Below are 13,725 nucleotides of genomic sequence, written 5' to 3' on the forward strand. Positions count from 1 at the left end.
GGTGCGGTTTAAGGGCGAGACCCGGATACAAGTGATGGCACAAAGATGTGGCAAGGGAAGGAGACAGGGAGGGATCTCGGCTGGCCGTGACTAAACTACCTGTCATGTGGGATGGAGCTAGGGAAAGGATGACGGGCTGCTGAGTCCTCACGAGAGCCATTCCCGTTGCACTAAGGGGAGCTGCGGGGAAGGGCACCTCCAGCGAGGATGGGCTGTTGCTTTGGGGATGTTCTTGTCTACAGTCCTGCAGGGCACTGCGGTTTTTACTTCAATGTTGCTAGTCAGGGTAAACCCCGTAGTACTTACCTATTGGGATGCTGAGGGTAAACATAGATAAGCAGAGAAGGGCCTAAATAAGAAATGGGTCCAGAGTTTACCACTTCTCTGGTAAGTCAAAGCAGTGAGCCCAGCCACGTCTCATTTATCCTTCTCAGCAGCTGATGAGCCATTAACCTTTATGCTTCACTTGATTGCCAGTTACACGGAGGCGAGAGAGGAGGAAGGACAGGCTAGCTTTTCTTGCCTCTTATCTTACTTGCTGGGACCTGTCCGTTTTTTGAGGTGGTGCTGAGTAATGCAGTTTTGGCTTGATCAGTCAAATAATAAGGTGGAGATTTTCTTGCTCTGTCTCTCACTTTCTTCTTCCTTGCTGCCTTTTTATTGCCATGTGAAAAGTGGGGAGGCGTAAGACTGCCTGTTGCCTGACTGAGAAATGTATGGGGTCCTCTCCACATGCTGGTGGGAAGGTGGAAGGACTACTTGAGTGAGAGATGGGGACTGTGTGAGCTGGATACCCCTGGCTGTTTCCTTAGCTCTCCAGGAGCTGAAGGTGAGGGGAGATGATGTGGTCTTCCCGTTCTAGCTAGAGTTTTGGGGCAACACACAGGTTTTTCGGTTCTTATGCTCCTGTGGAGGCATGTGTGGATGAGGGATGTTAGGATGCTGGGTGTACTGGGGATGTTTACTCAGGACTCCTGCCCCTTTTGCTCTCTGTCTTTGGCTATGGTTTCTAATCCACAAAACTTACTTCTGTGCCTGTTCTGCTCGCAAGAGGATGCAACACCTCTTTACCTTGTGGAGTCAATGTAGTATTGACACAGCCACTTCTGCTCTCTTTCTACCTTTAATTTGTGTTAATGACCATGTTTGTAACCACAAGGAAAGAGGTTATTTTCTAAAGCAGGTAGAGGCTGGCTTCCAGCTGTCTTGAGGGAAAACTTTCTTCTCTGGGCTGGGACTTGAGGGAGAGACCGACCTGGTTCTCTAGAAAGATGAGCTGAGGCCCTGATGAATTATTGAGCATGCATAAGAGTCATCAGCCTGGAGAGAAAGAGAAGCCTTAGCTTAGGTCACAGGTGTGGGATGTAGATTACTAGCTTCAAGAACAGAGCAGCGTAACCAGATCTGTCTCGTGTATTTGCCTGTTCTGCGCTCTGGATCAGTGTTGCAGCTGTTTGGCTCTCTGACACGAATGCTCGGCTCAGTGGCCCTCTTTGGGTCAGGGGCCCTGGACAGGCCCGAAGCCACAAAAGCCCAACACTCCTCTACCGAGTCTTCCCCCTGCCCTTCTCAGAAGCAAAACCTTCTCCTTGGGGCAGGCCTGGAGGAGGAACGACCCTAGGTCACACACACATGGAGACTGGGGCACGATATTTCAGTCTAGCACAGTTGAATGTCTTGGCCTCTTTATATACCCTTTATTCACCTACATAAACGACGAGTGGATTTGCAGAGGACTTGATTGACTTCCTGTCACAGCTGCTGGTAATCAGAGCTTATATGCATATAGCTCTTACGGAAAATCAGGTCATCCAAATAGATGCCTAATGGAGTCGGTTGCCCAAGTATGTATGTTTACTTCTGAAATTTTGGTTCAGGTTGTGTGCCCAACACCATAATATGGGATAACTATGCTGAAAATAAGATCTGATCTCCCAGTCATGCCTGAGATCCCTGTGCTATATCCCTACCACCATTTATGTCCAAGCAAAACAGTGAATGTCTTCTGTCCCTTTGGCTGTCTGAACTTGCTGTGATACTAGGAGTAGAGCAGGATGTGGGGCAGCTGTGCAGAGCTGTGTAGCTGCTGCTTGTTTGCTAGTAGCTGGCGCCTACTTGCGCTGGGAGGTTGCTGGCACTGTTGTGGGGGGATGTGGCCCTCTTCAAAGGGGACAATATCACTTGTCTTGCACAAGGCAGCTGATTTTATGCCTGCAGGGACTTGTACCACACCTTCGTGGAGTGACCTTATACACAGTCTTTTTTCTTTTTTTCTTCTTCCCTCTTGCTCTAATCACTGATTAGAGCAGTTTATTACTGGAGGAGACCTACTTTACTCGTAAACATTTATTTTTATACTGCCACCTTCTCATCACAAAGACTTTATGACTAAGCACACATAGTCCAAAGCAGGGTAATAAACATCCTGTAATACAGTGCATTTTTGCTGACAGCTTTCCCAAAAGCGCCTCTGATACTATTTTCTACCTCACTGCACTGTATGGTGACACTGTTACAGCAGTGGAAAGACACCGAGGATGGGTTGTTGCTTTGTGGACAGTGCACGGACAGTGGGGGTAAGTCTGCCTGTGAACCAGCATCCTCTTCAGATGTGGTCCCTCAGCCCCTTGTCCGTGTGCAGTGAGGTTGCAGCTCAACGGCGGCTCGAGCTGTTTGAAAGGCACACGGCTGCTGCGAGGGCGGGTTGTGTTCCCCATTGCCTGCGGAGTCTGGGTCCCGTGCTGCGTAGATCCAGCTAAGCTGGCGGATTAACAGGGCAAACCCCATTTTCCATGCAAGGAGTTGAAGTGGCTCAATGAAGAGCACCAGAGCCAGCACAAGGGTTGGAGGAAGGGGCTAACTCAGCACCCTTGGCCACTGCACATTGTCCGACTGGCTCAAGGATGCCCAGTGCCTTCTCTCTTAGAAGTCTGCTCCTCTTTGTCTGGTCTTAATGCCAGCTTGTCTGGAGTTCCTTGGGAAAATATCAGAATAAATATGCCAGCATTTCTGACAATGAGACCAAGGAAAATATAGGTTGCTTTCCCTTGTTAAAAATGTCCATCTTTGAACAGCAAAATAGAGCATTTCTATCTGGAGATAGGAACTTGGTACCTGGCACAATGTGTCCTTTTGTCCAAGTTTACCCCATGAAAATCTGCCTGTGTTTGGCCAGCATATTAATGTTTGAAAAGTCACTGGTTGTGCACGTACTATACCATGTTTAATGGAGTTTGCAGGGCTTGTAAGTTAAATGTCTCTGAAGCACCTGCACTCACTAAGCATGCTCCAAACCCCTCACAAAATGGAATTTTTCTGGGGAATTTTTGTCTAAATAATACATTTTTTTAGGAGTGAGACTAAAGGGAGAATATAATCAAGAGGTGAGAAAAATATAGGTAAAGTTTAGCAAATGAAATAGCCTGAAATTTCTATTGGAAGACGGCTGTGAGGTATGGCTATCAGCTATCTGAAAAGTAGGGGAGAAGGTGCCTGTTTCAGGCATACTTCAATACTTTATCCTTTACTTTAATGATGTTGAAGCATGTTTCAGAATCAGAGTTTTGTGAAACTTTCTGATAGAAAGAGCATTTACTTTTTGCTTAAATTCAGAACGAAAAGAAGCCCCTGCCCGTGTTTGGTCACTTCACATGTGAGTGATTGCTGGTTGCCTGAACCACCATCCATGCCTCTGGGCGCAGTAACGGAGGTTTGGCAGGGGGGTAGGCCCAGCCTCTAGAGAAGACCAGCCCTGCTGGAGACTGCCCCATGCTGCTCTGTGATGGCTCTCAGTGGCAGAAGGGTTGGTTCCTGTTCCTTGTTTATCTAGCTCTTGACATCCAAACTTGATGTGTCCCTGGCTGCCAAGAGTACCCAAAATCTACTTGCTTTTTCCACATAAGCCACAAGACAGGAATGGTTGGATCTGCTTCATGATGGAGGGTCTTAGTAGGTTCATTCATCAGTGAGCAGAGGAATAAAAGGATGCAATACAGTGTTGGAGGGAAATGCAGGTTTCCACTGTGCTGGCACCTGTAAACACAGCCAGTCTCTCCTCTGAACAGCTCTGCTCATATACCCCTTAAAAATGAGATAGGGCAATAATGTTGTAGACCTTTAACCTGTCTTCCAGTAAGTTGTAAGCCAAGCAATGATAATATATTACACTAGCGGTTCATGATGGTTCAATAGACAAACCTGCTATGGTAGGTGCCTTGGCAAGGGAAGGAGATAGGGCTGTATCCCTAGACAGGCTTTTCCCCTGTGTACTGCGTTACCACCTCAAATACTGTACTTTTCTATAAAAGGGCAGATATTTTGCTTTATCTCAGATGTGCCTTACTCAAATGATCTCAAATTCAGGGCACTAACTACTCTAGGATTTCTACACAGAAGCTTTTGAAAAGGCTAGAATAAATTTAGATTGTAGAACAATGTAAAATGGGATCGTTGAGGCTGAGTTTGGCTTGCAGCTTCACTAACCTAGCGTTCCTGCTCTTGTGAAGTAGTGGATGTGGCCACGTGAACCTAGACTATTTTTCCTTATCCATGCTGAATCCACTGCTATAGCTATACCCACCAAACACCATTTCAATGTGAGCTAAACCCTCTAGCTGCAGGCTAAGTAGATTGCAGACTAGTGGAGCTTGAACACAGCAGGATTCAATGCATTATGTATGGATCAGTCCTCTGGAACTGCACATGCACGTAAGTTATGTCTGTAGGGAAACAGACATTTAAAACCTCCTTCTTTTCCACCTCCCACTGCTTCTTGGAGCTGATGCGTTAAATATTAACAAACTTTGTTCATCAGTTCCCTGGTTCACTTGGCTTCTTTTAACGACAGATGTTATTACAACTTTCCTCCCTCCCTCCCTCCTTCCTTGCTTTTGTCAATGCTGCCAACTGTGAAACCCAAGAATCTTTTCCTGTTAGTCTGCCTGCAGAGCCTGGCTGCTGCCCCGACTCTGTGGTCTCCCCCACCTCTCTCCCCGGGACCACTATGCTGCCCACCTTTGGCATCTGTGAGCAGCTTGTGCTGTGAGTCGCTAGCTACAGATAGCGACCGAGTAAAGAGGACGGAGAAAAGGAGTGAGGTAGGTAAGTTTCTGCTGTCAGAGAGGAGGTAGAAGAAGTGAGGAGCATGGCCAGTGACTCCAGTGCGCTGCCCCGAGTGACTTTCCAGACTCCAGAAAAACCTGGAGAGGAGTCACCACACAGGAAACTGGGCAAGTTAACCATCAAGTACAACCGCAAAGACCTACAGCGCTGGCTAGAGCTGGAGGAATGGATCAACGCTCAGCTGCAGGAGCTGTACCACTACCAGGTTAGTAACTGGGGAAAATCAGCCCCTCACACCTTAGGTGAAAGGGACCAGAGGCCACGTATGCTGTGACAGAAGCTATTTGCTTTTTCTGGCTTGCTGGGAATAGGTTCTCATCTTCAGCTTTTGTTAGGTATTTTATTGCTGCCTGCTACAGCTCTTTCTCCGAATGGTGTCTCCGGTGCAGCTGTGATATAATGCGGGGATATGCACTGATATAATCCAGCTGGCTTTAAATTGCCCGGTCTTGAACCTACTGGGAGGGTAGCTCCTGCCTAGCACAAGTAGCAAAACTGGGAGTGATGTACCAACCCGAGAGGCTTCTCAGTACTGAGCTCCATTTGGTCAGCGGCTTTTCTGCCAGCGGTATCTAAGCTCTCTGGGTTAAAGCTGCTCAGTGCGTCTTTGTCCCTTTCGGTCACAACAGTGTAGCTATAGCTGCTGTTTGAAGGCTGACACTCGGGATATTGCCCTACCTGTCACTGCAGGCTCTGGGTGCACTGCTGGCCACAGGGCAAGAAGGAACGAGTGCACGCTCAGATGATGTCTGTGGAGATGTTATGTCTTCATCTTTACAAATCCCCAGATCTGTATCCCTTGCTGGAGTTTGCCTTAGCACCAGGAGCGGTCAGTCCTTCTAAATGCTTCCTGCCTACCTGAAGTTGTCAAATAAGACATCCAGGAGTGTCTAGGTCCAACGTCTGATCGGTACCAGTCTTTACTTCAAGCTATTGTAGGATACGTGATTTTTGTTTTTGCTTCAAAGTCATGTGAGCTTTAATTCAAGTTCCAGCTCTGACTGAGTACACTAAAATTCCAACCTGGTAGTATCGCTTCTACTCATATTCTGTGCTTGGATGGATGGTATGTGTACTGGGAGCTTGTGGAAGGATTAGTGCTGTCCCGCGTTTGAGATGATGATTCCTTTGGAACGTGGTACAGAAAAGGAGACAGAATTCTCCCACATTGTACGTTAGGGTCTCAAGCCCAGCTTGGCTCATGGTGTTCTCCTTTATCTGTAGGGAAACGGCTGATGCAGTAAGAGAACGTAGCTTTTTTTTTTGACTCACAACCCATTAGATTATGGAGATTCTGGAGATCATCTAGTCCAACCTCCCAAAGATATCCTGGTGCTGGTTCTTCTGGGGCTTGAACCCAGGACCTTCAGTGTGTAAAGCAGATGTGATAATCACTACACCATCCTTACTTTTCTCTCAGGTTGTTTTATTAATATTTTTATTAATATCATATTACTTTCTCTCTGATTTTTTCCTATTTGATATTTATGGGAATCTACTGCATTCTTTTACTGTATCAAGAAAGAAAAATAGTTACTTTTTGTTTTAATTTGTGCCATATTTAAAGAAGACACGGGGGGAAAATAAATATGGAGAAAGAGTGTATGTAGGTCACTTCTGCTACAAATGCACTTCCCCTCTGAGAATGAGTACCTCATTGCTCATGTTCTGTTAAGTAACATCTTAAACTTCCTGAATAATTTTATAACTTTAGTAAAAATTAAAAAGGGTAAATTTCATAATCAACAATTAATAATGAATTTCCAACTATTTTCTTCAGTTTATAAAATTATAGTAATAATTGCTCAACTGTGTTCTAGACCTCTTAATAATGCACTATAAAGCATATATAGTGTACATAGGAGCAGGTGTGATCTCTAGATTGAGTCAGACAGGCAAAATTTAATGTCTGTGGGAAGTGCCAGACTGGTGGTCCTGGTGACTGAAGACTGTTCAGATGATCAGCAGCAGTGCCACCTTCCCTTGCCAACCACGTCTGCACTGGCATTTAAGAGATTGTCCCTACAGTTGGTAGATTAGTTTGGAGTCTTTTGGCTGGCTGTTGAGATTTGTCAGCAACAGTGGTATTTCTGGAAGCACCTTTCAGTGTGGGAACTGGCCTGGGACGAATGGACACCAAGTATTTTTGGACAGAGTAAACCCACCTCATCTGGAGCAGCAAGTAAACTGGTAAACTTTAGCGTAGAGAACACCCTAGTGTACATGCTGTCCAAACCCTCTTTGAAGGTAGGACTAGATCTTGGCACTCTGTAGGCATTTCTGTGCCTAGGTAGCTAGGTATGGACTTTTGTCTAGGAACACTCTGTCCTGTCATCCTATGCCAGAAATGTGCCTGCTTTTTCCATTGTGGTTTATGTAGCTTGAAGAGAATTAAAGCTGATTTCATTTATTTCATCATGTCATTCAAAATGATGCTAAATCCCTCTCTACATGCTTTTACTTTCTTCAGTTTTACTACAATCTCTCTATTTAACATCATTGTAAAGTTAAGATCAAGCAGCTCCATGCTGCTATGGGTAGAGCTGTAGATCATATTCATCCATGTTCCTAAAGAAGAAATGATACCACTGAGTTGGCAGCCATACCAAAATGCTACTGTGTCCTCCAGAAGAGACAAATGCTGCTTAAAACATTGTTTCTGCGCAGGCAATTTCTGAAGGAGGAGGTGGAGAGGATTCCATTTTCAGCTTAAAATAAAGACATTTATGGTATTTGAATTTGTGAAACTGTCAAAAGGAGAGAATTGTCAGAATCCTACTGAAAGAAGTTTTAGTGGTGGAGCCTTAAGGGAGTTGTGAGAGAGGAAACTCACAACTTTAAGAACCAAGCGAAGGTGACAAGGTAGCTCTGCAGCAAGAATAGCTGCTGCTTTGAGCAACAGGACTTCTTGCCCCATGAGGGATTGCTGCAGTTTAAAGCACCAGTTTAGAAAAGTGTTTTAAGAAGGATGAGAAGCAGTTTTTAGTACCACTAGTAACACAAATTAGATTTGACTCCTTGTGTGTTACTCTTACTTGTTGAGGTCTACACTATATATTTGTAAAGGTGTCAGAAAAACAAGTTAGATCACCTTATCACTTCTAGTTTTTCCCAGAATCAAGCAACTAGGAGCAGTTTACTCTCATAAGATAAAGAGGGATCCCAAAGGGGATATATTTTCCTTTCTACAAAATCCCAGCAGGAACAAGTACGTGAGAAATCCAGCAATGCCCTTACGGGAACAGATTGCCCGTGGGTTGCTTTTGCTGGCACTGCTGCAGTACAATATCTTTTCCAGCTTCCTGGAGTATCTGGGTCAACTCCAAAGATTTGCCAGCAGGAACTACATAATGTGATGCTGTGTGGAATCAAAGACTTTTAATAGGATGCAGCAGAAGTTTACGTAGGATCTTTACAATTAAATAAATATGCCACAATAAATGACCTGTAATCACCCAAGTGTCTAGCAGGTCCTCCTGCTCTGCTCTGTGTATTGTGGCAAGCCTTCTGGGATGCATCAACTTCTGTTCAGCTGCCCCTTGTCAGCTTCTTCCACTGCTCCATGCTTGGCAGTGTCTTTCAGAAACCCATATGATAAGAGTCAGAATAAACAGGCCTACCAGCACTGCAGAGTCAAGTGCCAACAAGAGTGGTTCAAATTTCATCTCCTGATGCAGGTAATCTAAATGCCATGCTGTTTACTGTCATAAGGCTTTTCACAGCAAGACTAAAACTCAGGAAGAAGAATTTGGGTCTTCAAGATGAATCCTTGCACTTGCTGGCCACAACACAGTCCATGCTTAGACCAGAAAGCCATAGGGAGTTCCTACCCCCTCACTCTCCTGGCCTGTTTAGCTTCTTAGCTTGAGACAAAGACAGGCTGGATCAATACGCAATACGTGTTATCTAAACAGCCAAATGCAAGCTATTACTTTTAAGAGGAAATGCTGTATGGGTCACAGTACAGTACGTTTAACTTTATTACTAATTGTCAAGCGAGCTGCATAACAAAGCTGATCTCGTGTTGGTTTCCTACCCCTCTCTGGCTTGTTATCAGACACTTCCCAGAAAAAAAAATGTTTTTTCCCCGAAAATTATTGCCTTTATTGTTATATGTTTCACATATACATCTAAAAATACTATCCAGCGATTAGGTACTGCACTGTTTACTCAGCATCCTCTAGTCTGCTGATGAATATGTTACAGTATCACTAGTGTCATGTTGTTAAAGATTCATTTGCAAATAGGTTAGGAAACACAGCATACCTTCCTTAATATCTTGTGGGGATATGTGAAGATAAAACATGTCTGGTACCCAATTTACAAAAGTTTCAGATTAACAGTCATATGCATTACAAGATTATTATTCCAATCACCAAAGCTTAGGGCCTGCCTTACATTGAAGGAGACTATTATATTCCTCTCATGTCTGTTAGAGAAAGCTGACAAAATATTGTTAGGCTTTTCAAAAGCATATTTGTCTATTACTGTAAAAAGCCTTAGTGTAAATAGCAAGTATGTGAATGTATATATAGCCAAAAAAAAGCCTGAATTTACTCTTTAGTTATCATGCTTCTTTCAGATCAAGGTGACTAGCCTTCTGTCTGGCAAACTCTTATGTATGCTTTTCTTAAAAGGAGTTTGTTTCAAGCTGGTATTGCAATGATATTCTTGAAAAGGTCTTCCCAGGATGGACCACAATCCCTGAGCAGTGTCAGATGTTAAGGTGACAGCACATGCAGATGCTGAATGTGTATACCAGGACATGTGGCTGCAGTGACTGCCAAAGACGGGCTGGAATCCATGTCTTTTTTTTTTTTTTTTTTTTTTTTACAAGCACCATCTTGTACTGGGATGATTTATATCTTGATCTCAACTTTGCAGTATGGTTTTATTGTAACTAGTTTTCTTTCAGCTACTTAATTCTTCAAAGATCACGCTCTAGAGTTCTTACACATCTGAAGGTTTATTAACTACATTTTTGTTCTGTTTCTAGTTACCAGAAGAAACAGAAGCAGCAGTTCCTGAACCAGAAATTGATCTTGAAGATCTCCTGGAGGTCCCTAATGAGGAACAGAAACTAAAATTACAGGTCAGGCGACAGAGGGACATGGTGACTCTAAGTTAGGGACTTCCTCTGTGATACAGAAAAGAGAAGCAGTGGTATGGTGGTTGCATATTACTCTTGAATGAGTTAAAACATCCCAGTTTCTTTTAGCCTGTGAGCATACTAGTTTTATATACCCTTTTTACAGCTAAGGGGGTGGGGAAAGTAGATCAGCTCATAAAATACTAAAATGATTCCTCCTTGGCTTGCAGGAAATTCTTCATGAGTGCTCCAGCCCAACAGAGGTGAGTGAGACACTGTCAACATATGAGGGCATTACACTGTGCTGTGAGAGTGTGGTTGTTGCTACTTGGCTGGACAGCCAGGATAATACTGTGCAGAATATGACACCTCATGTTTGTTTGATTCCCAATGGGAAGTGTTTGCATTTTATTCTGCTCTGTTATAAAAACAAATGTGAGTCTACATGGGTGAACTGAAGGCAGAGTGGTGGAACAGAAAAAGGATTATGCAGTGCAGTCAAAGCGGAAAGCTCACTCCTTGTTTTGCCTATCCTGTGCTGTCCTGGCTGAGTGACTATTTGACTGTGATAATGACTGTGATACTGCTCGCACCCCACTTGTGTGCTGCTAACTAAAGGCCTTCTAGCTTAGACCACTCTAGTGTTATGAGTAACAAGAGTGTAGGATGACCCTGAGCTTGGACTGGGCAGATAAAATGTTGAGCCAAGTTAGTTTTGCATGTGACTTTTTTTTTTCTTTCCTTCTGAGTTAGTGGTTAAGGAAGTGTCACAAGCTATCATTATGTCCAAGAAAGCAGAGCCCAATATTCTGCAGTGTAGCGTACACATCACACAGCAACTGCCTTCACTGCACTGCATCCCTGTGTGAAAGGCAGATCCCCATCACTACTCCAACCAACTGCACTGCATATGAACACTATACTTAGACACTATTCATTACTCTTGTGCCTTGTCCAGCCCTTCCGTGTGGCTGCACAATGACAAACATTCATAAAAAGAAGTGAATGAATGATTCTCACAGAAATTAAACTTGGCCCTAGCACTCATCACAGATAGCCTCCCAGCATGGGTTTAGAAGGCTGGCAATATGGAGATGGTTTCAGAATCTCCAGATCTCAGGCAAGACTCACAAATTCCCAGGCAGATAATTGGAAAAAGTTTGCTATAATGATTCAGGAAACATGAATGTGTCCTACTGACAGCATGCTACTTACTAACTACAAACTAATATTGCTGCCCCCTTGGCCAAAGTGCATGCTTTCAGCTTGGTAGTCTTGAATTGAGTCCCCTTTAGAGAATCACAGGAGCCCAGATGCAGAAAGTAGACAGAAGGAACAGTCAGGTTTCCTCTGAAGGAACTGACTAAAAAGGCATAATTGTAGGCACTTACCCTAGAGCATGCCATGGCAAGCAACCTGCGATCACTGGAGTGAAGAAGCTGGGCTTCCACCCATCGTGATCTATAACAAGCTGCAATACTTCCAGTGACTTTACCTAATTACTGGGACATGCAGTGATCTCTTTGGATGAAGAAAGGTTGTACACTCCTTTATGGTGATGTTGCTTGTCAGGAAAAAGGTAAAGTAAATTTGCACTAGTCACATTGATTTCTGCTTGGAATAACCAGATGCTCCAGTTTCATTCATAGTCCTTGGCTGTGTCAGCATAGTAGTTGGGGTTTATCTTCAATAACTGCCCATCTATCTAGTCTGCCAGTCCTCAGTCCCTACTCTGGGTTATCATTAGTCCTCCATGTTTTCTGCTCCACCCCATCTCTGACAGCCTCTTCCTCGTAGAAATGGCCCAGCTCCAGGATGGTTTGCAATTCACAACATGGAGCTTGCACTTGACAGGTTCAACAAGGAAGCAACAAGAAAAAAAGGACAGTTTGCTTTGTCCTAGATCAGGAGGGCAACAGATGTGGGTGGGAGGTTATGGTGGCAACAGGAAGTGGCAGAAGAAAGGGCAATTACATCCTGAGGTCACCTCATGGTGTAACAAGCATCAGGGATGAAGAGGGGCGGGTTGGCTGATGGGAAGAAAGCCAAACAGCTCCAGAGAGAGTCTAGGGAAGGGAAGAAAAGCTTTTTGACCCTTCATACACATCAAATTCTTGATCCCTAAGCTAAAAGATAGGTTAGCTGAATGCATGTCAAAATCCTGGGTTTTGTTCAACATGAAGGGAAACATGGTAATAATGCAGAAGGCACAGCACTTTTCACACAGGTGAGGACTGGAATTAGCATGACATCCTTCTTCCTCCAATTCTCATTGTAGGACTTCATTACGGAATTGCTCAGTCGATTGAAAGGTCTCCGGAGGATCACCAGTCCTCAGAAGAAATGACCCTGCCCATATGGGAGATCCAAGCATCAATCACAAGAAAACAGCAAAAAACAGGACCAGGAAGATCACTTCAGAGTACATTTAGGACTTACTGCTATTGAGAAACATCACCGAGTTTGTGAATTTTGTACCAGTGGTTTGAACTCTCCACTCATTCCAGATCTACGTGCAAGGGGCTGAATTACGTGTTTTCCTGATTCTTAAAGTGCATGTTAACCTGGGACATGGGTTCCTTGTCCCAGGAATGCCCTTCCTTTAGTTTCTTCTTCTAGGAATTTCCATTCCGGCTGAAAAGCACAGCATACAGTTCTCTGAAGCTCATCAAGACTTCTTTCTTTCCATCCACTACAATGAAAACAAGGCATTGGTTTTTGCTCATTTGTTGCCATGGAAAATGAGTTACTGTTAAGCTGCACCCTGTTTCAGTCTGGCTGGGACCCAGCTGTGATTTTCTGCCTGTTACCGCTGTATTCAACTCTACAGCACTGCATAGACTTTGTAAGTCATTTTTATTAAGCCTCTGTTATTCATGAAGGTTGGACAGAAAAATATACAATAGGATGAGAAAAAAGGCTCTGAGTGTATCTGGTCAATACTTATAGGAAAGTTGGAGAAACAGCCACTAAAGCTAGAGAGATTGGTTTTCTTCTTTGTGGAATTCAGGATCTCTCAATGACTTAGAAGCATGTTCTAAAGGAGGAAGTTCTGGAACTGAGTTTTCTCTTCATTTAAAAGGACTTTGAAAAATGCTTATTTTGTATATTGAAACAGAAAATTAGCCATGAGCTGCTGGCTTTTTCTTTCCTCTTAGACGCTAAAGAAAAACTGAAGTCAAAACATACCTGTTCCCAATTTCCATGCAGGGTGCGTGTTAGAGAAAGTCTTTTGCAGACAGGGAGGTCTCACATATGAGAAGTGAAGCAGGAAACAGTGTCTTGCTGCAAAAACTCTTTTGGCTATGACTGATCAGCTGGAAAAATACATAGGAAACTACATCCAACCTGTCAGCAAGCCAGTAACTTGACACATGTGGTAGGGAGATAAGACAGCAAATGGAGGATGATTGCTTAGAGCATACTCCGCATTACATCCTGCTCCTCCATTCTCATGTCTGCCACACAAACAGAAGAGATGAGTTGCTAAGTCACAATCAGAGGGGCTCTTACGC

The 13,725-nt window shown here is 44.0% G+C and overlaps 1 protein-coding gene across 1 annotated transcript; it reads left to right on the forward strand.

The window, feature by feature from the left end:
• Window positions 1–5,143: 5,143 nt before the first annotated feature.
• PPP1R14D (protein phosphatase 1 regulatory inhibitor subunit 14D) lies at window positions 5,144–12,557 on the forward strand. Its single transcript, XM_062576800.1, has 4 exons — window positions 5,144–5,326; window positions 10,118–10,213; window positions 10,441–10,473; window positions 12,489–12,557. Exons 1-4 carry the CDS (start codon window positions 5,144–5,146, stop codon window positions 12,555–12,557), a joined length of 381 nt encoding a protein of 126 aa, XP_062432784.1.
• Window positions 12,558–13,725: the final 1,168 nt, after the last annotated feature.

This window comes from Rhea pennata, chromosome 5 (genome assembly GCF_028389875.1).
Source record: "Rhea pennata isolate bPtePen1 chromosome 5, bPtePen1.pri, whole genome shotgun sequence".
In the NCBI taxonomy this organism is placed as follows: domain Eukaryota; kingdom Metazoa; phylum Chordata; class Aves; order Rheiformes; family Rheidae; genus Rhea; species Rhea pennata.